This window comes from Podarcis vaucheri (assembly GCF_965113315.1).
Source record: "Podarcis vaucheri genome assembly, chromosome: 6".
NCBI lineage: Eukaryota > Metazoa > Chordata > Lepidosauria > Squamata > Lacertidae > Podarcis > Podarcis vaucheri.
Genome location: NC_138764.1, coordinates 24325780 through 24353346, shown reverse-complemented (window position 1 = coordinate 24353346; position 27567 = coordinate 24325780). Strand labels below are relative to the sequence as shown.

Here is a 27567-nt window from a genome sequence, read left to right as displayed (position 1 = left end):
GGGGCGTGCGGAGTTCAGCGCTCCTCAAGCTTCTGGGTGCTGGCAAGCTCTCCGCTAGCCCTGGGAGAGCTGGGTCTCCCACAGCTAGCAGATAGCTTCCTGAAGCCTGGAGAGCGAGAGGGGTCTGTGCGTACCGACCGCCCTCCCTCTCCAGGCTTCAGTGAAAGCCTGCATTCGCCCCATAAGACGCACACACATTTCCCCTTCATTTTTGGAGGGGAAAAAGTGCGTCTTATAGGGCGAAAAATACGGTAACCTAGAGGTTACTAGAACATAACTGACAGTAGTCAGGCTATCCCTGTCCAGACGGGCACAGCTGGGCCACCAACCGAAATTTATGGAAGGCACTGTGGCCAGCTGAGTCTCGAGCAACTGCAAAGGATTCAGAGGTATGGGAGAACTAAATTATTTACTCAACTGGGCAAAGTATACAACCTCAACCGTTATGATATTGTTGCTGACTCAGGATAGCAATTGAGTCAGGTACATATTGTTCTGTTGCACTCTTCTTTTAGCTTTTGGTGGGTGACTGGGGGGAGGGAACTGAGGAAGAAAGAGAAATTAAAATTTAAGCAGATAAAAATCCCAAGTGGTTTCTCTTTTTCTGATGACATTTGGTGAAATCAAAATAGCAGGCACCAAATGTATTCTGGAAATGAAGGCTTTCTGTCCTCAGGGAGGGCGGATGATCGTCTCTTTACTTGGAATACACATGTCTCGGGAGATGTTTAAGCAATCGCACACCTCAGGGGTTGGGCGGAAGGCGGCGTTGGGGGGAGCGAACTTTGGCTTTCTGGGTAGCAGATTCCCGACGCACATGAAGCAAATGAGAACGCAGGCAACAGCACAAACAAAAAGGGAGATGTAAAATGACAAAGGCAGAAGGTTTATTGTTATGTACAAAGACAGGAGAGCTAAGTGCATGCAGATGCCCACACAGACACACATTTTAGCTGAAAAATACACATTCACAAAGAGAAGGACAAACAAGCATGTGTGAAGACAGAGGATGCTCTTGATGACGAGGTGGTTAAAGAAAGCGACAGTCTGCAGGGTTGCATTGAGAACACCAGCATTAAAAGCATGTATACAGTTCAATAAGACTAGAACGCGGCTTTTCAGTATTGTGTTAGTGATCACATAAGACACATCATACGTATACAGTTTTCCTCCGATATCAGGCTCCTAGCTCTGCACAAATATTCAGAGGGTTATTTATACGCTCTGTGTCTATCTTATATGGTTTTTGTGCTTGATCTATTTTTCATCTCGTGAAATAGCAGCACAGTATGCAAGGGAAATGCCCCTGAGAGTTCAAAGTTTCCAAATTCCATGTTTCCTTACACCAACCTAAAATGCACCTTGCTTTTTGTAGATCCCTTTGTGGTGCTTAGCTCTCGTTCAAGTTTCTATTCTTTCCCTTATGTGCCTATAAAGACATCTTATCTATGGCAATCAGCTCTGAGCTCTTTTGTAATGGATTTAAAAAATAGTATGCTTCAGCTATGACAATCTCTAAGGCAACCTTCTCCAACTGTGTGGGATGCCCTTCCTGCACAAATCCCAATGGGTTTCTGGCACCAGTGAAAAATGTAACTGTTCATACAGGCCTTTGGTTACACTGGATGTGGAGCTTCCGACCTGCCCCTGCTGGTCTTATTTATTGCTGTATGTAATGTGGTGTTATTTAATTTGTGACAGTGCTATATTTTTTTAGAAAAAGAGGTGCCAGAATGCTTTGCTTGTTCTCTTAAATGCCAATGGTGTCTACCTGAAAGGTGCCGGAACTGAGTTCCTGCTGCGAAAAAAGGCCCTGGTTTTACACGGATTGTTTATTTTATAAAGATTTACAGTGGTGCCTCGCAAGACGAAATTAATTCGTTCCGCAAGTTTTTCATCTTGCGAAGCACCGTTTCCCATAGGAATGCATTGAAAATCAATCAATGCGTTCCTATGGAGACCGGGGACAGAGGGGAAGCGCCGAGCGCCTTCCCCTCTGTCCCCGGACCTGTTTTAAAGCAAGGGAAGGGGCAGCGGGGAGAAGATCGCTTCTCCACGTTGCCGCCCCTTGGTTCAAAAGGGGTCCAGGGAGAGAGGGGAAGGTGCGCTGCGCTTCCCCACTATCCCCGGAGTTTGCGGGGCAAGCTTCGTTTTGCGAAGCAAGCCCATAGGGAAATGCGTCTTGTAAAGCGGCTAAGAAAACGAAAAACTCCTTCGTCTAGCGAGTTTATCGTCTTCCGAGGCATTCGTCTTGCGGGGTACCACTGTATTTAATAAATCTGTAACCCTATGCTTCTTCCCAAAGAAGTCCAGCACAGCAAACAACAAGTGATAAAACTACAAAAAACAGCTTTTGAAACTATTCCAATAAAGATGCAAGCCGGGAAAGATCTCAACTTAGAAGGCTTATGGGGAAAAGGAAGGTCTTCTGTAGGTGCTGGAAAGACAAGGGAGATGGCCCATGTCTAATATTCAAGGGGAGTGCATTCCAAAGGGCAGGTGCCACAACATTAAAGATCCAATTTCTACATTATGTGAAATGACTTCTTGATAGGATGGGGTCTTTAGGAGACTTGCACTGGCATAGCACAGTGATAGATTGGCTGGAAATATAAGGGGTGAAGAGTCTTTTAGGAACAAGACAATCCTCCTTGGGACGGCTGTGTACTCTGAAATGTGGTATACAAATAAATAAAAAGTAAAAACGAAATCTTGATGCCCTGGACTTTAACTCACATCAGCCTCTGCCAGCAAAGGGAGATGTATTCCAAAATATCTTGATTACATCTGTTTACTTGTCACAGCCCAGTAATTAGTTTATATTATCAGTGGTGGCTGAGAGAGCGCCTTTTACTCAATTGCACGCTACATGACTTTTCTCATTCGTAAGAACTTCAGGGCATTGGTGGTACATTTGTTCTTTGGTACCAAAGCCAAATTGTGATCTGGGGTGGGAAGAGGAAGGGGGATTTATCATTTAAAGAATTAATTTAACTAATAAACAAGTTAGTTTACCACCTGTTTTTGCTCCTGCACTAGCAGACATTATTATTATTTTTTGATTAAATTTATATACTGCCCTTCATCTGAAGATCGCAGGGTGGTTTTTAAAGTTTCATAGGATTATTAAATTGATTGCTTAAGTCCTTTTTGGTACAATGCAACCAAAGTAAATAATAATAATAAAATCACAAACATCATTAAAACAGATTTAACAGTATAATGTATAAGAAAGCTATAATAATAATTTATTATTTATATGCCGCCAATCTGACCTCTTCAACGTTTGGTCTTTGGATGTTACTGGACTACAACTTCCATTATTTCTTTACCATAGACTAAGCTGGCTGGGGATGATGGGAATTGTAGTCCAACAACGTCCGGCGTGCCAAGGTGGAAGAACTCTGGCCTCCAAATTTCTTCTCAACTCTTAATGTTCTATGACTCTATTATGAGGTAAGCTTATTTACAAATGGGAAGTATTTCAAATCCAAACTGCTAAGCAATTCCAGAGCAAAAAGAAGATGCAGCTATTCTTTTGAAATATCAAAAACTTGCTTTAGGGATGTTTTGCTTTCATCTCACATTAAAAGCTGAACTGCACCAAGAAGCACGAATCTGCTTCACAGCCTCTCCATCGGAATCAGGGCACCAAATAATGCACATTTTAAATATGCTCAAAATGTTAGAGAAACGGAATCAGCCTGTGATTATGGTTACCCTCGCTGTTCTGATTCCCAACCTAGCTGTACTTGTTTGGCCAGTCTTCCATTGTGCTCTGACGGCTTTAAAAGCGACGCCCCCAATCTGACTGGTTAGTAGTCGTCCTGTTCCCCCCACTCCACCGCTGGGTCGTCATCCATGCGCAGAATGAGGTAGGAAAGAAGTTGAAAGAGGTTCTGCCACAACAAGAGAGAGACAAAGAAGGAGAGGTCGCTTACGTCTATCTCGCAGCGATCGCCGGCGTAGTTCAAGTCACAGATGCAGTTGAATTTGTTGAGCAGGTTCTGGCAGAGGCCCCCGTTGAGGCACGGGTCAGAGGTGCACTCGTTGATGTCCACTTCACACCTGCAAGATTTTTTTAAAAAAAGGTAAATACATGGACCACCTACTCACTAATGTGAATGGAAAAGGTGAGACGGTGGTATAAATTAACTTTATTATTTATACCCCGCCCATCTGGCTGGGTTGCCCCTCCAACACATATGAAAACATTAAAAATGTCCCTCTTCAGATGTCTTCTAAAAGTTGTGTAGTTCTTTATCTCCTTGGCATCTGATGGTAGGGCGGTCCAAAGGGAGAAGACCCTTTGCCTGTAACTTCACTTCTCGCAGTGAGGGAACTGCCAGAAGGCCCTCGCACATGGACCTCAGTATCTGGGCTGAACGATGGGGATGGAGACGCTCCTTCAGGTATACGGGACCGAGGCCACTTTCAATGGCTCACTGAAATCCTTGGCTCAGAAATAAAAATAACATTTTAGAGTCTAGACTACAGTGGTACCTCGGGTTAAGAACTTAATGCGTTCCGGAGGTCTGTTCTTAACCTGAAACTATTCTTAACCTGAAGCACCACTTTAGCTAATGGGGCCTCCCGCTGCTGCCGTGCCGCTGCTGTGCGATTTCTGTTCTCATCCCAAAGCAAAGTTCTTAACCCGAGGTACTATTTCTGGGTTAGCAGAGTCTGTAACCTGAAGCATATGTAACCCCAGGTACCACTGTACAGCCCTTCTCTTTGACACCCTGTTTTTAGACATGCTTTTCCAGTTTTCTTTTGTTCCAGAATACAGAGCTTTGATGAAATTACAAATGAAAAAAGAGAAGGGTTATTTAGTGGTGAATAGAATGTTTCTTTTTAGAACCCAGCGTTTTCCAGGATTGACTGGAGATACAGTGCTGTTTTTTTAGAAAAATAAATGCTGGGACTCGCCATGAAAAGCTCCCTTGCTCTCTTAAAATGGGAATGGCACCCCCGTCAGAAGTGCCAGAACTGTGTTCCGGTGAGTTCCAGCTGAAAAAAAGCCATGCTCCTGTTTCTACTGAGTCAAATTACCGCATGAAAAAAATTATGATATGAAAAAAATTATGATTATTATAATAATCTCACCGCCGTCCTGTAAAGCCTGGGAGGCACATGCATTCCAAGAGTTCTTGGAGTTCAGAACAGTTGCCGTAGTTGTAACAGGTAATATTTTTGATCTCATTCCCGCACACTGTAGACGGTAGCCGTATATATCTAAAGCAAAACAACAGTGGTAAGCCTACAAAGTCACTTTCCCCTATTATTTTGTACCTCAATCTGTGACTTTTGTCTTCTGGGGGTTTTCCTGTTGTTACTCTGTCTCTCACAGCTACAATAAACCTACCATTAAAATTATGGACTGGTCATTTCTTCGTCAGAGAGCAAACGTGCAAATTTAGCAGGGGATCAAATACTTCCCCCCCCTCACTGTACATGTTTGCTTGTAAGTAGGGATGGAGAAGAAATCAGGTTTGGTTAGGACAGTGTTTCTTAAACGTGGGTCCCCGGCTGTTGGACTAACAACTGCCATCGTCATCCCCAGCTAGCAGGACCAGTGGTCAGGGATGATGTAGCAGGTTTGAGAAACACGGGGGTACGATTTTAATGTCAACTTACCTAATTCTCACTTTCGAAAGCAATGTGTGAGCTGAAACACAGCTATCCTTTAAAATTCACACCTCCAAATTTTGCTATGCACTTCTCTCTAGGCATGAGTCCGCATGGCTTTGCCTTCGCCCTGCCGCTTTCCCCTTGAAAACCCACAAATTTAGCACTAAATTTAAACAAACAACAATCCACGGAAAACCTGATTACCATTAGTTCTGATTCAGTGCTAAATCTCTATCTGTTTAGACAAAGTTCCCCAAACTTAGGTCTCCAGCTGATTTTTTTGGACTACAGCTCCCACCATCCCTGACCACTGGTCCTGCTAGCTAGGGATTATGGGAGTTGTAGTCCAAAAACAACTGGAGACCTAAGTTTGGGAAACCCTGCTTTAAACGCTATTAGAAAGGAACCAGTCCTATGTACACTTATCTGGAAGCAAAGCACCATTCACAATGATGGACATTTATAAGACTGAGGGTGCCCACGACGTTACCTGATTTCCTCACCATGCAACACTTAGTAGTGCAATTGCTAACCCAGGGGTTTGTCCAGCTTTTAATCACTGCCTCATTTAAGAGATCGGAAGCGACTGATACTGTAGCGGGTGAATTTCTTCATCAGGCTTCAGGACAGTACCTGCAAAACCTTCCGGTGAAATTCCCGGCACATAGGCAGGAATAGCCGTTAATCTCATCAACACAGGTGGCCCCATTTGCACACAGATGGCCCCGGCAGTCGTCAATGTCTTCTTCGCACCTTGACCCCGTGTACCCCAGATCACATATGCACTTGTACATTGCGACTCTGTCGCTGCAGTTTCCGTGCACACAGGGATTTGATGCACACTCATCAATGTTTGTTTCGCAGTGGGTTCCAGTCCACCCCTCAGTGCACGTGCAACTGTAATAAGAGTAGAAGTCTTCGCATATCCCGTTGTGCATGCAAGGGTTTGAACTGCAAGCGTCCAGTGGAAGGCAGCCAGTGACGACGGGGTTGGCCGATATCTTGAGGAACTGCTCTTCCTGTGGTTTCTTCATATAGCCGTCAATGGTTTCAAAGTAGGAGAGGTGGATGCCGCCAATTTCCACAGTGCTCATGCACCCTCTTAGCCCGTCCAGGTTATCAAAAGCTTTGTCAGCAAGGTAGATATCTGTCTCTTCTCTCAAGAAGTTGAGGTTTCCTGTGGCAACCATACTTGTTGCAATGTCTTCCTTGTCATTTATATCCATGAGCCATCTCGAGGACTGAGATAAGGGCTCCATCATTGAGAAGGTCACCTGGTGCAAGATCCCATCATTCACCAGCCGCGAGCTAGCCAGGCTCAGCGTATACAAGCTGTTGCCGCTTTGCAACTGGAACACCAATCTGGCATTCTGGATGCGGATGGTGACAAACTCTGGCTCCTTTTCTGCGTAAAGCAGGATCACGTCCGAGTCCCGAGTCCGAAAGCCAAAGGTTATGTTGGTGAGGTCCCTGCTGATGTTCCCATTGCTTCTGTAAAATATTGCACTGCTCCTGCCGCTAAAAATTGCATTGGCAATACCTGTATAGAGATAGCAAAAGGCATTAAGCATCTAGGAGTGGTGTACTTAGTCATGCACATTACATTTTATTTAACTTTTTGTTCTTTGCCTTTATATACTGGCAAGATAGCTTAGTGCCCTGGATTGCTTTTATAGCCATAAAAAAATGCAAACAAACACCCTCTCAGTATATGGATGGAAGACTGAGATAAAATGGTGATAGAGGGATATATATGGAGAGAGAGAGAGAGTTCTCAATTCACTATGTCATAGTTCCAGCACCCTGCAAAAAAGGTAAAGGACCCCTGAATGGTTAAGTCTAGTCAAAGGTGACTATGGGGTTGCGGCGCTCTTTTCGCTTTGAGGCCAAGGGAGTCAACGTTTGTCCACAGACAGCTTTCCAGGTCATGTGGCCAGCATGACTAAACTGCTTCTGGCACACTGGGACACCGTTATGGAAACCAGAGCTCACGGAAACGGCGTTTACCTTCCCACTGCAGCGGTACCTATTTATCTACTTGCACTGATGTGCTTTCAAACTGCTAGGTTGGCAGAAACTGGGACAGTTGCGAGGATTTGAACCGCCGACTTTCTGATTGGCAAGCCCTAGAGGCTCTGTGGTTTAGACCACAGCATCACCCGCATCCCGCAGCACCCTGCAACGCCCTCTAGGCTCAGTGCCCAGTGTGGTGGAATGAGTCATGTTGCCCTAAATCCACCCCTGGTCTAGCAGGTGCTGAAAAGGCAACAGAGACGTCAGGATAAATGACTGGATTTTTATCCAGTGTTCCAGTGTTCTTATAAGGGACCTTAACAGTTTTTTTCTAGTGTAGTGGCTGCACAATGCCTAGTTCAGGGGTCTGCAACCTTTAAGACAAAAAGAGCCACTTGGACCCGTTTCCGAAGGAAAAAAAACTGGGAGCCACAAACATGCGCGCCGCTGCCCTCCGATCTGACAGCGGGCGGGAAGGTGACGTCGGGACGGTGCGTGACTAACGCGCGCACCGCCCCATGTGACGTCACAGCCAGTACAGAGCCCGCCACAGTGGGGAGTGCCGGGGCGCACAATGCGCCTCCTCCCCTCGCTAGTATCCGCCCCGGAGCCGCGGCAAAGGTGTGAAAGAGCCACATGTGGCTCCGGAGCCGCGGGTGCTGACCCCTGGCCTAGCTGTTTTGCACCAGGTAACGCTACCACTTAGCAAATTCTCTCCTGCAGTATAAGGCGAATGAAGTTGCTAGGAAACACTCAACTTCAGAGTGGTGCTATGTACAGACACAAATGCCCCAATAAATGCATCACAAGGATTGGGAAAGCCTGAAACACTTGTGGAAAAAATTAACACTGTTCTGCCTTAGTCCCTCAAAGTTAAGGAGATGGGGGTTGGGCGTTAGGGTTTTTCAGGGGTGGGGAGAGGGGAATACTTGCATTCAAATCCTCGATGCACCAGCTGGCATTGGGCTTCATGGGGGCACGGACTGAGTTCGCACCATTTTACTTCCTCGCAGGCTTTCCCAGCTGTATTTGGTGGGCAGGTGCAAGTGAAGTCATCCCAGATGGAATAGCAAATGCCACCATTTTGGCAGGGGTTCGGCTAAAGAGGAGAGAGGGGAGTCAAATGTAAGCAAGCATCTCTAGCAAGGCAATCGAGGAAAGTGGCTGTGGGAGAAAGAAAGAGGCTGACTTATTTCCTTTGCCCACTGCTCTGTCATGTTTCCTCATTTTCCTCATTTAAAAAGTGCCATGAAAACACGCTCTGCTGCTGTAAATGCCTACAGTGGTACCTCAGGTTACATACGCTTCAGGTTACACACTCCGCTAACCCAGAAATAGTGCTTCAGGTTAAGAACTTTGCTTCAGGATAAGAACAGAAATCGGGCTCTGGCAGCACAGCAGCAGTGGGAGGCCCCATTAGCTAAAGTGGTGCTTCAGGTTAAGAACAGTTTCAGGTTAAAAACAGACCTTCGGAATGAATTAAGTACTTAACCTGAGGTACCACTGTACTGGAAAAGTGCCCAAATACAATTGTGGGCGCTTTAGATAAGGAAAACAGGAGAGATGGGGATGGGGTTAAATATCCCCTCCCCAGAGCTGCTGCTCCAGTCAAAACCAGGGTCCCCAACTGATGGCAGTACAGATGTATCAATGGTCTTAGCATAAGGCAGCTGTCTGTATTCTATAGGATTAATGGTCTCAATTAATCATAGCTAGCGGTTGTATCCAATGGAAGCCCTACTGAAAATCAATGGACATGACTAACTCAGTTTCGTTAATTTCAGTGGGTCTACTCCAGGGTTTCCCAAACTCGGGTCTCCAGTTGTTTTTGGACACTAGTCCTACTAGCTAGGGATGATGGGAGTTGTCGTCCCAAAAAAAAAACCTACAGTTGGAGACCCTGCTCCAGAAACAGTTTGGGAAACCGTAGTCTACTCTCACTAGAACAATTGGGACACAACCCTAAAGCTATGAGACTAGTCAGTTATTCATGACCAGGTTTTCCCCATCGATTTTAATGGGACTTTTTCTGGATTGGGGCCAATCATTTTCAGGCTGTCTGGGAACTCACAAAGTATAGTGAGGAACCAGGAACATGGGATGGCATCATTCAGCGTACTGAATTCCTTTTGTGATAATTGCGGGTGTACAGTACCGTTTCAAGGTACTGTTGTAATCCAATTGCTTTCTGTAGTGGTCTGTATTGCAAAAGCACATTTCCGACATACCAAAAGGAAAATGTTCCTGCCTGGCAGAATTGACTTTTTTTATTTTTTCCAAATCTATGATTCTATAAGATTATCATAGTTGCATTACCTTATCATATCAGACAAGCTTAGATAAGATATATTTCTTTTGTTCCGAAAACCACTTAAACAGACCATTTGACTTAGTCCTAGGAGAAAGGATATCAAAAGATAAAGATGAAGAAGAGATGATTGAAGGCCAAAGTGGTCAAAGGGAGGAAAGGAGGCGTGTCAAGTAAATCCTTTGCCAAATAAGAATGGGAAATGTTTTTGCAAACAGCTCTTCACGAAATCCGGTGGTGCCCTGAAACCTTCCTCTTTAAATAGCCTTTGTAGAGAATGCACAATACGAAGAAGGCCTTTCTGGCTAGAGCTTGTTGAGCATGCATAGGTTTGCTACATATCAAGGCCTGACCTATAGCAAAAGGCCGTCGCACATGATTTCAGCGCAAAAGATTCCAGGTTCAATCCCTTGTGACTCCAGACAAGCCTGGAACAGATTCCTGGTCTGAAACAATGGAGAATCACTCCCAGCTAATATAGACAACTGATGCTCTTGCATCTTCCTGCCTTCTTCCTTGTTGGACCACAGACTGGTTGTGTCGGCTTTTTGGTGAGCCTACAAAAGAGCTCTCCTGGTTCGGCCTTAGGACAGCCAGCAGTAAAACAAAAGTTAGAGGTATGTTTGGGAGTAGAGATTGCAGACCTTCCAAGTGTTCCTATTTCCCAGGGGCACAGAAGCCACCTCAGTTTCTGATTTGATCCTGGAATGTCCTGCTTTTCCTTAGGACATCCCTATTTTCATTGGATAAATGTTGGAGGGTATGGAGTCATGCAACCCCCAAGCCTAGGAGATAAGTAGCTATACAACCTTTAGAAGACACCTAAAGATACAAGGTAGGTTTTTATTTTATGTTTAATATTTTATTATGTGTTTATGTATGTTAGAAGCTGCCCAGAGTTGCTGAGGCAACCCAGTCAGATGGGCGGGTAATAATAATAATAATAATAATAATAATAATAATAATATCGGATGGCCCCATTTTCATTGGAGAAATGTTGAAGGGTATGTACAAAACAGCTGTCTAGGTTTGGTCTTAGGGCAGCCAGCAGGAAAAACGAATGTTTGGGAGTAGAGATTGAGTAGAAGGGGAAGGGAGACTTTCAGTGGGAAGCAGTAGTATTGTAAGTTATGAACTGAAGCCAGGATAATGTGATATTGCCTACTTTCTCACCAAGGCCTGGTTCAAGCTGATTGTGTGGTGACTGCAGCGTCAAATGGCAATTTACACGTGTGAATGAGTTATCACAGATCAATCCTCGCAAGGAGGTCTGGGGATCCCTTGCCGTTCAACTGAGCCCATTCATAGATTCTGGGGCAAGTTGACATGGGCCATATAATCAAATTGTGAGAAATCAAATGATGCCTGTGCATGCGTGAACTGGTCCTCAGTTTTCAGAGCAGCATTGGGCTATAAATGGAAGAGAACAGAGGAGAAGGGCCTAGGCAGTTGGTGCCTCTCTCTGAGGCTTCGTATGTGTAGGAGACGTGAAAGTAAATTAGGGAAAATGAGCCATTCTTGATGTCTTTTCTGAAGGGACGATGGTTCGTTCTATGGAATAGCATGCCTGTCAAGCTATAACAGGAGCCCATCATCCACACTTTTCTGGGGGGAGGGGGGACTGAAAACGTTTTTGTTTCAAGCTTTCCCAACTGGGTGAATGGGCCTGTGCTATGGGTGTCCAGTTTTTTGCTAAATTGTTTTGTCTTAAACTCATTTGCTTTTTGGTGTTTTTAACTGCTTTTAACTGTTTTTATTGTACATCGCCTTGAGGCACTTACATGAAAGGCAAATAATACATTAATAATGATAAGTTGAGTAAGCACAGGAAAAAGTGCTCAGCATGATTGTAAGCGATTTAAAAAACAACGACAAAAATCATGACATTCTTGAGCATTAAGAAAAAAAGCTGTTTCATATGAAACATACAGTACAGGAACACACAACTGACATTAGAAGGAATTCCGTCAGCCCTCTTGTATTTGCACATATGTAAGAAATGGCGTTTGTTTATAAATCCATTACTTTTTATGCAATGTTAAATGAGGACCGTGTGATTTCTGGCAGATCCAACCCACATAGGGGCTGCCTTTGTATTTGTGTGGTGATACAACATTCCTCTCTTCTTTAATATTTTTACAGGCTCCATTGCCAGGCCCAAATGCCCGTAACATACCATGTGATTAGCCTGCTTCGAAAGTCTGGTTTTACAGTAATTATGAGAATATTTTGGTTTGAAAAACTACAGTGAGTTCAAGTTGCCCTTAATGAATAGCAGGCTTGCTAACTGGTTATCATTACCTTGCCATTCAAGCGCCGGGCCTTCCAGCCTCCCAGATGTTTCTGCGGTCTCGGCGCCCGCAAAGTGTGGGGCTGTTTGACAAAAACCTGATCTTACCTGCCTGTTTCGGATATCGTGCTCAGATATTCTTACTGTCACATGCTGTTTTCGGAGCACTGCTAGTTCAAAAGAGAATTCCTTGCTGCAAACATGGAAACGGCACTTTGAGAAACAGCATCCTTACCTGACAGAGGTTGTCTCCGATGCAGCCTTGGGCAATGTTGATCAGCGTGCTCTTTCTGATGACAGAATCCGGTGAAGTCGTGACAGGGAAGAATTCCAGTGGTTGGTTGCCCAGTCTTAAATCTTGGATGCAGCCTTTGAAATATCCACCATTTACATGGGTTTCTTGGTCGTCGGGTAATCCTCCGATGTACATAATATCACCGCTCTGGATTTTTATTACAGGGATAGAAATGTAGCCCAGGTTCTGCGAAGACTGGAATAGCTCGGTCTTGTTTGGCTTGATTTTTAAGGATATCAAATAGAAATTTCCATCATTCACAGGCTGTGTTCCAAGGAGTTTGTCAGAGCTTAGGCCTGACGCCAGGAGTTTCCCACCTTCCAACCAGACCTTAAAAAATGGGATTGCGCCTTTTTTCAGAGACAGCAACAAGCCAGAAGGCTTGCGTGTTCGGACAAACATTGAGATTGTCACACTTTCGTCGTCGCTGCCTTCTAAAGGAAAAGCAGCAAACCCTTTGGATTCCTCATGTCCAAATCTTCCTGGAATGTACTCTTGAGTTCACATGGTAAAAAGAGAGAGAAAAAATAATACAACTTTAAGACAGGAGTTCTGGTGGAAAAATGGACATATCACGAAACAGACCGGGAATGCTCTGGCATTCTAAACTAAACTACCTGATGGCACTTTCAGTGGCAAACTACTATGGTTTGTACCACTCCTATGAAAGATGCATTAAATCCTGCAAAGCAAGTGCAGCCTTTTAAAGATTGAGATATATAATTCTACCTTCTGTCTGAGATGATATGATATAACTGGCCCCAATTCAAAGCTAGGAGACCAGCAATGGCTGGTTCTGATGCTTCAGTTTCAGTCCTTTTGGGAAGGCAGGGATTGTGACCCATACCTCTTACATTCCTCATTTCCAGTCTCACCAGGGACCACACAACATTCTGTTCAGAAGTTCTGTTTTTCTCCTGATGGCCCATCTCTAATGTGTGAGGCAAAGACAGATAACATATTGATTACCTTGAACACTGTGGCCTCTGCATTGTTTCCCTTTTCGTTTTGCTCATGCTCATGCTATTGGTTGTCAAACCTGAATTGGGAAGGATTTCCTCCTGAACTCAAAATTCCTCCTGAATTTTAGAGGGCAAGGGAACTGCTGGCCTCCCCGCTCAACATACATTTTGGATCTTATCTGCCAATCACAGGGGCCAACGTTGGACATTTCTGTCTCCCTATGAGTCTGATGAAAGTTCTGAGGAACAAGTATGAGAATAGCAAGCTTGAGTCCCATGGAAGCACATACTTTCTTAGTCCCTACAAGCTAATTCTAGAAATCTGTCACAATGTAGAAACCACAGCTATTTAATTTAGAAAACAGTCCAGGTTAATTCCCCCATTCCCATGTTGTTTTCAGCTCAGCCTCACTCCTGCCATGCAAAAAGAGAGGTCAGTGTTGACTGAACCGGGGATGATGTAGAGTGGGCCCTATGAAAGGAAACATTTTCTCTGAGGCTTACACCAGAGCAGGGCCACTAGTCTGAGTGGATCCCAGCTCTTTAGCATACGCGGTATGCTTGTTGATCATACAGCAGACTTTTCGTCTTGGGACACCAGGCAGCAATGTTGCTTCCTCTTTCTCCTTCTGCTGTGTTCAGCTCTAGATAAGCTTCTAATAAGGTGTAGGCTGGCAATTGGATATGTGCCTCTTTGTGTCTATTTTGGGTGTTTTGCCATCAGCTCTGAGGGATGTGAGACCCAATATGCTGTAACAATCTTTTTAAAAAATAAATTGGGATTTGCTTTGGCAGTTCCCGTTGTACAGATTTCCTTCTGGTTATAGCCAATCTACTGATGTGCTGTATTCTCCTCATTAAAGTATACTACACTGAAAATTTAGATGACCAGGTATGATGGCTGATCATCCTTTTGGCTGATGTTTTCTTGATCTGAAATCAAGTATGGCACAAATGCCAATCTCTCAAACAACAACAAACCCCAATAAGCAAAAATCTTAAAACGTTCAAGTGAAAGAAAATGGTCAAACTTAAATCTTATTTTTTTCTTCTTGTACCTTTAAATCTTAGAATTGTAGAGTTGGAAGGGACCACAGGGGTCATCTAGTCCAACCCCCTGCAATGCAGGGAATCTTGCCCAACGTTAAGATCGGCCTTGTACAGAGTACACAGGTTGAGAACCCAGGATATTGTCTGAAGGTACATGAGGCTTGCTAAAGCTAAGCAGATCTTGGTCTAGACCAGCCTTTCTCAACCTGTGAGTCCCCAGATGTTGTTGAACTACAACTCCCATCACCCCTAGCTAGCAAGGCCAGAGCTCAGGGATGATGGGAGTTGTAGTCCAACAACATCTGGGGACTCACAGGTTGAGAACCGCTGGTCTAGACAGAGCCTAGATGGATGACCACCTAGAAACCAGATTTATGCCACCTTGGATTCCATGATGGGTGATCAGTACATGTAAGAAAATAGATGAAGCAACTATACTGCTAACACGAGCACGTGCCCCAAAGGACCAACGGGCTTACTAAATCTCAGAGAAGATCACGCCTAGGATTGGACAAATGATGTTGGCTTCTTCTCAAGCTACCTTCACTCTTCATTGAGGCATGGCAACAACATGGCAAAGTTCAGGAAAGAAATCAAATAAATAATAATAAAGTGGGATGGAGTCTCATCATTTACTCAAACAGTGACCTAGGGAGGCTCGCCTAGTGCCTTCATTATATATATTTTAGGTGCCACACAGAAACATTCCTCTTCAATCGGGCCTTTGGCTGATTCATATTCTATCGTCTTTAAAATGTGTCTGTGGGAAGGGGGGGGGTTATTGTTTTGCTGTTTTGTTTTACTTATTTTATTGTTTTTTTATCCTGTATTTTATTCCGTGAACTGCCCCGAAATCTTATGGTGATAAATCTAAGAAATAAATACAGGTGCTAATTAATGTGGATCACATGGAATGGGAAGCGGCTCCCTGAACACCACAACAGTTCAGGGCAGCTGATCCAAAATATTCTGGAAATTATTTGGAGATACACTATCATGTGGAAATGGCTTCCCCTCTAGGTCAACTTTACCATATGGCAGGGTGAAGTGGCTTGTTTCTGGGCACCATTCAAAGTACTGGTACTTTTACCTTTTAAGTTCTAAATTGCATTGGGACTGGATTACTTAAAAGGGTCACTTTTCACCACACGAGCCTGCCTGAATATTCATGTTTGACGTCTGGGACTCTCTTCCAGGTGCCCCACAGCAAAGTTAGAAGAAGAAGAAGAAGAGTTTGGATTTGATATCCCGCTTTATCACTACCCGAAGGCGTCTCAAAGCGGCTAACATTCTCCTTTCCCTTCCTCCCCCACAACAAACACTCTGTGAGGTGAGTGGGGCTGAGAGACTTCAAAGAAGTGTGACTGGCCCAAGGTCACCCAGCAGCTGCATGTGGAGGAGCGGAGACGCGAACCCGGTTCCCCAGATTACGAGACTACCGCTCTTAACCACTACACCACACTGGCTCTCTAATGTTCAGGCACAGGAACATTAAAAAACTTATTGATGCCTAGTCAGATCATTGTTTCCTGTAGTTCAGTATTGTCTACATAGACCAGCATCAGTTCTTCAGGGTTTGAGGTAGAGGTCTCACAGAGCCCTACCTGGAAATGCCAGGGATTGTACCTGTATGCAAATCAAATGCACTGAACTATGGTCCTTCCACCAATTTAGCAGGATTTAAGTGGGAAGCGGGGAGATGAAGGCAAGAACTGATGTCTAAACAGCCCAGGGAGGCTTTCTGAAGTTAATGTGTTGGCCCTTGCGTGGCAAAGGGAGGGCCTCTGCTTCAGGCAGCAAAATATCTTAAGCCAGGATGGCTTCCACAGTGCTATATTAACAGATGAAAGGGCCTCAAATCAATAATCACAATTGGCTAATCTGAACTAAAACCTTTAATGGGCGGTTTCACAGACCAAACAACACCAACAGTGTTAACTGGAGTTAAACAAAACAAACTCCAGCTGTTCAAAAACTTATAATCAGACTTTTCATTCATAGGGCGGGAAAGCTGCTTTGGTGTGCTCTCTCTCTCTCTCTCTCTCACACACACACGCATATTGCCTGCAGTGTTTTATTTTAATGAAATGATTATAAGACTCATGAAAACAGGGGTGATCATTGTGGAAACCTGCTTTCTAAGTGTTACAGGATTCATATCTGGCTCAGCTTATTTAGTATGGGGAAATAAACCCCCGACTTATTTCTGAATAGACAATTTCATAAATAACATGTGAGAAATGTTTTAATTTTGTGAATGAGATGATCTTAAACTTCTTTCTTTATGTGCTTGTTAAAAACAAGGCATATGTCCATAAATCTTTCCCCTCGGTGTTGAAATGGTCATTTTTAAGCATGAAAGGTTAGTTTATTAAAAAAACAAAACACCATCTCTCTCTATAAGGGAGTACTTGAAAGACATTTTTCTTGTTGAAGAGAGATCGCTTATGATGCAGCAAAGCCGGCGAGTGGCAGTTAGACGCGCAACATTGCAAAGAAGGCAAAGGAAGCAAGGTTAGTCTTTAAAAAGGTAGCACGCCGAGCTTGCAGTTTTCAATTACTCTGCTTCAAAAGAAATATTGGATCTGGTATGTGGTTTGATGGGCATTTAGCATAACCTTGGTCAATATTAACCTCTTGAGTCATTACGTCTGGATGCTGATGGAAATAAATCAACTTTGTTGCTTGCCTGCTACTGCTGAGAGAGTGCAGTCTGCAATGGAAATCCTTCCCAGCACTTACTGTTTGTCAGCTTCTCTTTAACAAAGATGCAAGTAATTTCTGTACCACAAAGCACACAGCAGCAGCAGCAGTGCTTTGAAGAGCTCTTCCATTATCTATAAATTCCAAAGCGAGTGTGCCCTTGTATATATTAGGAATTTAAACTTAAATGGATAGTTTAACCTAGTAAAGCTATAATCCTGTGCACAATTGTTGTCAATTAAATTTATGCCCTGCCTTTCCTTCCAAAGGAGCTTAGGGAGGGAAACACACAAGCAATAAAACGTTTAAAAACATCCAAAAGCAATTCCTATACAGATGCTAACTGGGAAAGATCTCTACTTTTTGGAAGAAACCTCCATTCAACTGACTTGGGAGTAAGCTCCATTCAATCCACTGGGATTCATTTCTGAATAACCATGAAGAAGATTGGCTGAAAAGCTTTAATAGACTGATTGGTGATGGTCAATTGTATTCAGTGAGGTTGCAGTTTAAAGGGATACTTCCTGTTATGTTTGATTCTTTTTATTTATTTTATGTTGGTTGTGGTAAACAACAACTTGGCCTTTCGCTTCTGTCCAACTCTATGAGTGATTGCAAATCCTGTTGCATTCAGTGGTTCTCACTCCTGAGTAAATGTGTTTGGGGTTCCAGTCTTTGTTTCTTAAGTTGCAAGTTGCATTTGCTTCCTCCAACACACCCAAAAGTCACCTACTAGGGCTTTAGTGATATGCAAATGTGGTTATGTTTAATTAATTATTCAGTTAAAAGACAATTTCTTAAACAACAGGCTATTCAGTATAATTGGTGGGCAACCCTAATATGTGTGCGTTTGGTGCACATAGTGTAGACTAAGCCGGTGCCTGAAAACCTGGACATGGTATGGGGTGGAAGGTTCACAGGCTCTAAAGGAGTTGTTCACAAATTTATTGACACCTGCACAAATTATGATAGCTAGGAAGTGGAAGGGGCAAGCAGAGTATCAAATGGAAGAATGGTATAGAGAGGTGTGGGATAGAGCTATGAATGATAAATTAACACGTGCCATTAAGGCAAGATGGAGAACATGCAGGGGAAATGTTTTCGAAGAGCTATGGAAGGTTTTTGTGGAATTTGTACTGTTAAAACGAAAAGAGGTCAAACCATCGCAAGAGGTGTTGGAATTTTGGGAGGCTGGATAGTTACAATGGAATGGTCTTGGTGGTTGGGTGCACATTTTTATTCTTATTTATATATATCAATAATGTTTTTAAAAGCAAAACCTGGACGTGGTAAGTTAGCAGAGGCGTTATGTCAAGGAGATGTGGCAAAAAGCAGCATAAGCAGCCTATGCAAGGCCTCAAATCACCTCAGTTCTTGTTTGAAATAACACCTCCCATAGTTCATTCAGCAGGGGGCACTGGAAACTGTCCAGGGTTTTGACTTTAAGCAAGTGACCTAGTGACCTGCCTTGACTTTGCCTGGATTGGGCTTGGCCCACTTTGGAAGAGCTCCTGTTTATTTCTCCCACTTTTCCCTAAGCCACAATCCCAGTAAGCTGAAGATTTATAGGAAATGGGGATGGGCGGGGCTCTTTTACACTCATTCAGACGTATGTCTGGAAAATTCTATAGTCCAGGACACCCCAATTACCAGAAATGTCTGAAAATGTGGCAGTTGTGTGTCTCTAGGGCATCCCTGTATGATAAATATCTTTCTGGACCATGCAAACAGTTGTTTGCTTTCTCCCCCTAGAAATGGGGGGCACAAGGTAAATACTAGTAGGCCACCCAGAAAGCTGAAATTTGCTACACTCATAGCCCAAGGTACACTGAAATTTGCTACACTCATAGCCCAAGGTACACTCATAGCCCAAGGTATGACAGAAGTTGGAAACAGGACATTTTTGTACTGAACTTGGAGCATGTAGTTTATCTCATAAAAGAGACCAGTGTTTCAGCACAGAGCAAATGATCCTGTGCATTAGGCTGAATTTTGGTGTGTTGGAATTCAGCATCCTTGTTTAATATGGATTTGTGGGAGGGTGATACTCCCTTCAGGAACATGTATCTACAGATATTATTTATGTGTATTTTTAGGATTATATGTGTATGGCAGTTCACTTATTTATGAACACACACACACACACAGAGAGAGAGAGAGAGAGAGAGAGAGAGAGAGAGAGAGAGAGAGACTCCTGAATGACAAATGCTGTATTCAGTGTATCTTATGCAATGCTGGCCTGAGACACTTTCCTGCCTGAAGTGAAGCCCCAATGGCACTCTCCCCTTCTGCTATGACCCATGCTTTTAAAAGGCTTGTTGTGCCAGATCTTGTTCCTGCCTTCATTGACTCAGCTGACCTCATTGTGCCCCTTGAAGCTAGCCCTGCAAAAGCAGAGGTCATCACAGAAATATGACCAATGTTCCTAATATTTCCCCCATCCTTCTCATTCTTACAGCTAGGTAAAAGATAAAGAACCCCTGAATGGTTAAGTCCAGTCAAAGGTGACTCTGGGGTTGTGGTGCTCATCTCGCTTTCAGGCCGAGGGAGCTGGCGTTTGTCCACTGACAGCTTTCCGGGTCATGTGGACAGTAGGACTAAACCGCTTCTAGTGCAATGGAACACCATGACGGAAACCAGAGAGGACCGTTATGAGTGCCAGAGCACACAGAAATGCTGTTTACCTTCCTGCCCCAGCGGTATCTATTTATCTACTTGCACTGGTGTGCTTTTGAACTGCTAGGTTGGCAGGAGCTGGGACAGAGGAAAGGGAGCTCACCCCGTCGTGGGGATTCAAACTGCCAACCTTCTGATCGGCAAGCCCAAGAGGCTCAGTGATTTAGACCACAGCGCCACCTGCATCTTAGAACTAGCACTGTGATGCCCAGTGTTGAACTCCAAATGACATCTGCGATCAAATCTCCCATTTCTTTGATTTCTTTCTTTTGATAAAACCAAGCTGCAGATTATCCTGATTCATATCAGGACCCCAGTGCTGGAGCCCAGTTAACCCTTTCCCCTGTGCCATTTCCCCCATCAAACCCACCCCTGCACCAGTAGGTTTCCCCCAGCAAGGCAAATAGCAATGGGGGGGGGGGGCAGGCATTTTCATTGAGAAAACTGCAGAGGGAAAGGGTTAAAGGAGCCAGTGTGGTGTAGTGGTTAAGAGTGGTGGACTCGTAATCTGGCGAACTGGGTTCACTTCCCCGCTCCTCCACATGCAGCTGCTGGATGACCTTGGGCTAGTCACACTTCTCTGAAGTCTCTCAGACTCACTCACCTCACAGAGTGTTTGTTGTGGGGGAGGAAGGGAAAGGAGAATGTTAGCCACTTTGAGACTCCTTAAGGGCAGTGAAAGGTGGGATATCAAGTCCAAACTCTTCCTCTGTTTTAGCAGTCCCAGTCCAAATCCCCTCCCTGCAGCTACTTTTTGTGTGTGTGTTTTTGGGGGGGAGGGGAATTAAAGAGCTGGAAGATATGATTACAGCTTTCTAACATTTCATCTAATCCGACTATCAGTTTATTGAAAGAAGGTAAGCTGATCTCCATTTTGCCAGTTACTTAAATCAACACACATATGTGTGCACAGTCATGTTATTTTTTTTGCTGACAGGCAGATGTTTTTGGCTAGTATAGGAAATCGACTTGGGTTTCTTTATACCTTTGCCGTGAGCCAAACCTATGCATGAGGTAAACATGTGTGAGAAACTGTTGCAAAGTTTCGACTAACTAGACAATATGAGTACAGTCACACCTCGGGTTAAATATGCTTTGAGTTGAGCGCGTTCGAGTTGCGCTCCTTGGAAACCCGGAAGTAACGGAGCGCGTTACTTCCGGGTTTCGCCGCTTGCACATGCGCAGACACTCAAATTGACGTCGCGCGCATGTGCAGAAGCGGTGAAAAGCGACGCGCACATGCGCAGATGCACCGTCACTAGTTACATTTACCTCTAGCTGTGAACGGGGCCCCGGAACGGATCCCGTTCGTATCTAGAGGTACCACTGTATACCTTAACCATTTCAGAATACAGTGGTACCTTGGGTTACATACACTTCAGGTTACATACGCTTCAGGTTACAGCCTCCGCTAACCCAGAAATAGTACCTCGAGTTAAGAACTTTGCTTCAAGATGACAACAGAAATCGTGCTCCAGCGGCGCGGCAGCCGCAGGAGACCCCATTAGCTAAAGTGGTGCTTCAGGTTAAGAACAGTTTTAGGTTAAGAACGGACCTCCGGAATGAATTAAGTACCATACTTAACCCGAGGTACCACTGTATACTTCATGTTCCCTGTTTTCAGAAGAGATGTACTGCATGTTTGGATTTTTCTAAAATTTTGAATGCCTTGGACCATCGTCTGAAAGGAATACTCTACAATTTGGATACACTCATGGGAGGGGGGGGTCAGTGAGACTGTTAGTTGCTCCCAATCTTCTCTTTCACTTCCCTTCCCCACCTCTCTCTCTCTCTCTCTCTCTCTCTCTCTCTCTCACACACACACACACACACACACACACCTTTAATCAAAATGGTAGGATGCTGTGAATTGAGAAGAATATTGCGGTTAGGGAGAAGTGGGAAGGGGGAGTTTCAAATACTTTCTAATCATTCACAACAGTCCTAATGGAAGTATAAGCTTCTCTTGGAGCTGCATGGTTTTAATTTTGCTTCATATAAAGAGGCAAACATATTTACCAGATGGAGTCCCCCTATCCCAAAGTTGCTTTTCAAACCTTTGGATAAATTACTGCTCAACTTCAAAGCCGTCTGCTACAATTACGGCTCCGGCAATGTCATTTTTCAATAATAAAAAAGAGGTAGTTGCACACACAGGGTAGCATGTGAAATGATATAGTATTTAAAAAATATCGGAATGCATTTTGAAACTGAAGCTTTCTGAACAAATGGATCTAGTAAACACCCCCCCTCCCTGACCAGACCAGATATCAGCTGGTGTAAATCCATATAACTCCACTAAATTCAGTGCAACTGTGCCATTTAACATCTGCAATAGATACAGTGCTTTGGATTGAACCAGAGATCTGCAATGTTGCCTTTCATGTTTCTCCCCTCCCCCACACTTTCTATCTGATTTTGCTGTGTTTTTGGGGGAGGGTTAATAAAAAAAAAAACCCCTACCTTTTCTGACAGATAAAAATATCTGAATGCAAACAGTGGATGCAGTTTGGTCAAAGTTAAATACGTTCAAATATAAGACAAACTCTCAGAGCTAACTGCTTTGCTGTATATGTTCAAGTAGCTCTCTGTCTACTGAGTTCAGTGGGCCTTAGGTAAGTAGGAATAGAACTGCAGCCTGATATTTTTATTCTCTCTGGCCTGCAGTGGCTAGTTTTGCATGATTTTATACTTTGCAATTTCAGGATGAAAGCAGGGATGCCAGACCCATCTCTCACAATTGGATTTTTGCCCATTGTTCTGGCTACTGGTCTGTTTCTGGGCACCATTCAAAGTACTAGTACTTTTACCTTTTAAGTTCTAAATTGCATTGGGACTGGATTATTTAAAAGCATCACTTTTCACCACACGAGCCTGCCTGAATATTCATGTTTGATGACTGGGACTCTCTTCCAGGTGCCCCACAGCAAAGTTAGAAGAAGAAGAAGAAGAAGAAGAAGAAGAAGAAGAAGAAGAAGAAGAAGAAGAAGAAGAAGAGGAGTAGTAGTAGTAGTAGTAGTAGTAGTAGTAGTAGTTTGGATTTGATATCCTGCTTTATCACTCCCCTGAAGGAGTCTCAAAGCAGCTAACATTCCCCTTTCCCTTCCAACCCCACAACAAACACTCTGTGAGGTGAGTGAGGCTGAGAGACTTCAGAGAAGTGTGACTGGCCCAAGGTCACCCAGCAGCTGCATGTGGAGGAGAGGGGAAGTGAACCCGGTTCACCAGATTACGAGTCTACCGCTCTTAACCACTACACCACACTGGCTCTCTTAGGTAACAATTATTGACTAGTTAGGTAACAATGGTTGACTAGTGACCAGGGAGATGGGCTTTTCATTTATGACACCCTGCTTATGAAATGCCCATCCCTGGGAGACTTGCTTGCATCCCAGATTACTCTCTTTTCGACTGTAGTGTTCAAGTTTATTTCAAAATAGTCCTTCAAAGTCTTTTGGGCCTTCTGAACAATCTCTTTTTCTCTTAACAAGGAGTCATTCATCTTCCATCTAAAGGAGCCGGTTGGAGCTACTCTCATATCCATCTTTATTGTGTTATGGTCGGAGCAGGTTTTTGGGCAGATTTCCACCTTTCTAGTCTTGGGAGCCAGGCCTCTAGTTATCCATATTTGGTCGATTCTTGTCCATGTCAGTTGGGCTTCAGAAAAGAATGTTCCTTCTCTTCCTATTTGCCAAAGCTTCTAACTGGTTAATTTGCTGTATCGTATTGATCCTAAACCTCTTCTGCCTTGTGGAATATCTTTGAGGGAAGTGAAGGCTAAGCAGTAAACCCTACACAAATCCAGACTGGAGTCCTTAAGATGGTTGGAGGGTGGGTGCCTTGTATGTTTCCTTCTGGCAACTCCTGCAGCCAAGCTGGTGCCAACCATATTATTGTGCTTTCCTTTGGACCAAATCAGTGAGAACAGGGCAGCCTGGGATCTCCATACACGCTGACCAGGCTTTCACCCACAGAGGCACATGCCATCGTCTCAAGAGACAGATGGGTGCCAATAACCAGTAAATTAGGTGAATATGCAACATCATAACCCCTAACAATCTGACCAAAATATATAACTTTTTATGGATTTAGAGGGCCCTCATAATTTCTGGCTTTACATGGCTGTTACCTTAGCATGTGCATACGTCTGACACTACTAGGGACCCCTGACCATTAGGTCCAGTCGTGGCCGACTCTGGGGTTGTGGTACTCATCTCGCTTTACTGGCCAAGGGAGCCAGCGTACAGCTTCCGGGTCATGTGGCCAACATGACTAAGCCGCTTCTGGCTAAACCAGAGCAGCACATGGAAACGCCGTTTACCTTCCCGCCGGAGCGGTACCTATTTATCTACTTGCACTTTGACGTGCTTTTGAACTGCTAGGTTGGCAGGAGCAGGTACAGAGCAACAGGAGCTCACCCTGTTGCGGGGATTCGAACCGCCAACCTTCTGATCAGCAAGTCCTAGGCTCTGTGGTTTAACCCACAGCGCCACCCGTGTCCCGTCTACTAAGGAGGAGGCAAATGACAGGCGGTGCCATTCCCTGGACTGGTTGTAAGTAAGAAGGCAGAGGCTGGAAAAGAGCAGGCTGAGGTTGGCAGGACAGTAAAGAAAATGCCTAGAATAAGGTTTGAAAGTCACCTGCTGAAATCTTTGGGGTTTAAGACTTTAACTAAATTGTACCCTGGGTTTGTATATTCTTGAGACACTGAATTAACCAGTTGATTGCAGAGGAAAAGTGGGAAGGAGTCCCATGTATCACTGTTGCTATTTTTCATAGCAATGCAGATAATGGAGGACTATGATATGCATGTGTGAATTGGCTCCCATACATTTTTTGAAAGGATATCTTTGGCCACTGTCAAGAAGTTGAGATGTTAGCTACATCGCCTCACCAGACAACTCATTATCACCCCGTGGCCACATGTCTCGGAAGAAATCAAAACAACAGCACGGAATGGAAATAAGACAACATTTTGACTAGCTTGGTGGAAAAGTCAAGATGCTGTGACCCACCTCACATGTGTCACATCATGAAAGACAATTACACCAGTGCCTTTCTGCCCTGGGAGCTGTTTTTGCATTTCCCCCCTGATCTGGACCAATATTAACAACACCAGTAAAATCCCTAGAAACTATATAGGGGAATAATTAATTCCTTCTCTCCGCCTCTCTCCTCACTGCCTTAGGGAGCCATTGCAACAATCCCCATCCTCACTTCAGATCTATTTGAATAATTAACAGCCAACATGTTTCACATTAAAGAGAAGGGTAGAGACTGCCATGATTAAGAGGCCTGGGAACAAAAGACTAGAAATGAATGTGGCATATTGATGCCAGCCAGAACAAGTACCAAATATGCCTGCCTGCTATTGGAGAGGCATTTAGCTAGCTTGAAACTACCTGGACTTTTCTACCTGGCTTGAAATGAGTTGTCTAGAGAGAGACAAAACAATACTGAACTGGTGTTGTGAGCAATTCCTTGTTCCTTAATGGCCATGGGATGTTATCTTGTATAGTGAGACAAGTTGCTTCCTTGTATATTTATAGTAAAGCCTCACTTACCTAGAAGCTATGTAGTCTAATTCATCTCTTGTTCCATAAATGCCTTTCTCTAGTCCATGCTTTGTGCACTGTATAAAAATTCATCGAAGCGAAATGAATTTTGGAAGATAACTTTTCGATGGAATTCAAGTCAGCGTTCCAAAATGGGCGCAAATTAAGTGATCTTCCAAATTGTGTACAAATTGAAATGGGTTTATTTTTAGCTCTGTGGATATCTCCTTTGAGCGTGTCAGTGGTCTATCTGTGGCAATAAGCTTTGAGTTTCAGTCCAAAAATGAGCTGGGGGATCTGCACACCTGGGTCTGAATTTTCAAAATGTGGACTAAAATTCTGCAAACCTTCCAGTATCTGTGCATTTGTGATCACTTTACAGAGTTTGTAACTGGTGCATATGTGTGTGTATTTATGTTCCACAACAGAGATGGGTAGGAGTTCACTCAAGTTCCCCAGTGGATCTTGGACCAGTTTTGGTGGGCTGACATTGTTTACAATTGTAATGGCATGGATGGCTCAACTGAACAGGTAGTAGTAAGCAGAAAACCCTTGAAAAGAACACAGTGCCCCCTCCATCTGCATTAATTCTCCCCTAGCAGAGCCTGAGTTCTTACTGCTGGCATATTCTTTAACATGGCAGCATTGACACCATCTTTGTATATGCGTATGCTTATGCTTATGCAAAGATGGCGGTGAAGCTGTAAATTTATTGCCACCATTGTAGCTGAGGAATATTCCAGCGGCAGATGACAGACGATAGCAAAGCTTGGAGTATAGGGCTCTGCAGTCTGATAAGACCAGTTGTACAAAATGATTTCAGGTGGCAATTAAGGTTCTGGGGTTGAGGGCATTACCTTACCTGTAGCACAGTTTGGCTCGGCATAGGGCCTGTAGCAATCGCACTGATAGCTCAGCCACAAGTTGATGCAGCGCCCCTTGTTTTGACAAGGGTGGTGTTCGCACCAATCCTTTTTGGTGCAGCCTGCCTTGACATTTAAAGATGAATCAGATGACATGTTCTCTGGGATTATAATGTTCAAGTCTATTTCAATGTCCTGAAGACAGCCTACAAACGAAGGTGCAGAATGCATATTATAGATGTTTAGTAGAGAGTCATCGCTCCTGTTCCCCATTGGCAAACCACCCAAAAAAGTGCTCTGAAAAGTAAACATTGGCTGATCGCTATCTATGGTGGCAGTCGCTTTACTGAGACATGGCTCTATACAAGAGCTGTCGAGTAACTTAAGAGTAACTGCTCTTGCTATGGTTACCTCCACTGAATGCCATTCGCCATCACTGACATTCTGTGCTATATGCAAAAAGGCCTTTGACTGGTTATTATTGACTTGCATTGATAAGTGTAAGTAGCCATTCAGTAACTCCAACTTCACAAATGTGCTTTTGTCCCCTCGGTGGAATAGAAAAGTTGTTGGCTGAATAGTCAGAAACCTAAGGTTTATGTTATAGAAACCATCCTGGACAGGCGTTGTGATACTGTTAACCCGAAGGAACCCATTTCCCTGAAAAGACAATGTGGTCATTGTTTCACAGTGTACTCCGGTATATCCATTTGAACATATGCAGCTAAATCTGTGTTGTCCGTCCGTAAAGTGAGGAACACACAGCCCCCCATTTTGGCATTTATGTTGAACACATCCGAGAAGGACTTCTGTGCAGTTCCAGCCGCCATAATATATGCCCTCCTCCTTTCCGGTTAGGCAATGACAAGTATAATTCCCAAGATAATTCTCACAGGTCCCTCCATTTTGGCAAGGGTTCATGTGACATTCATCAATGTCTTCTTCACAGTGGATGCCTGCGAGAAAGCAGAAAGGAAGAATGAAGGCCTTGATCCTATGGACCAGGTTAGGCTTAAAGTTGGGGTGCTTCCAGGTGGAGACTTGAGACTGTAAATGGGTCACTGAGATCTCTCAAATGAGTCATTGCTAAGTTTATTTTTTAACTTACTGGAGTAAAATACAGTCTGGCACTTTGACTATGGCATCTGGTGAGTGCTTTTAAAAAAACCCTGAATGCACGAGGAACACTCATCCCACAATATACACCTGTCTGGAAGCATT

General features: G+C 44.0%; 1 protein-coding gene across 1 annotated transcript in view; it reads right to left on the bottom strand.

Annotated features, from left to right (window-relative positions):
- The window catches only part of CRB1 (crumbs cell polarity complex component 1), a 148916-nt gene that overhangs the window by 24324 nt on the left and 97025 nt on the right, over positions 1–27567 (bottom strand). Inside the window, exons 6-11 of the mRNA XM_082225414.1 lie at positions 26346–27302; positions 12478–13031; positions 8578–8743; positions 6265–7171; positions 5107–5235; positions 3942–4068 (exon numbers count right to left, since the gene is read on the bottom strand). Of these exons, the coding sequence (XP_082081540.1) occupies positions 3942–4068; positions 5107–5235; positions 6265–7171; positions 8578–8743; positions 12478–13031; positions 26346–27302 (2840 nt within the window). The remainder of the gene's footprint in view (positions 1–3941; positions 4069–5106; positions 5236–6264; positions 7172–8577; positions 8744–12477; positions 13032–26345; positions 27303–27567) is intronic.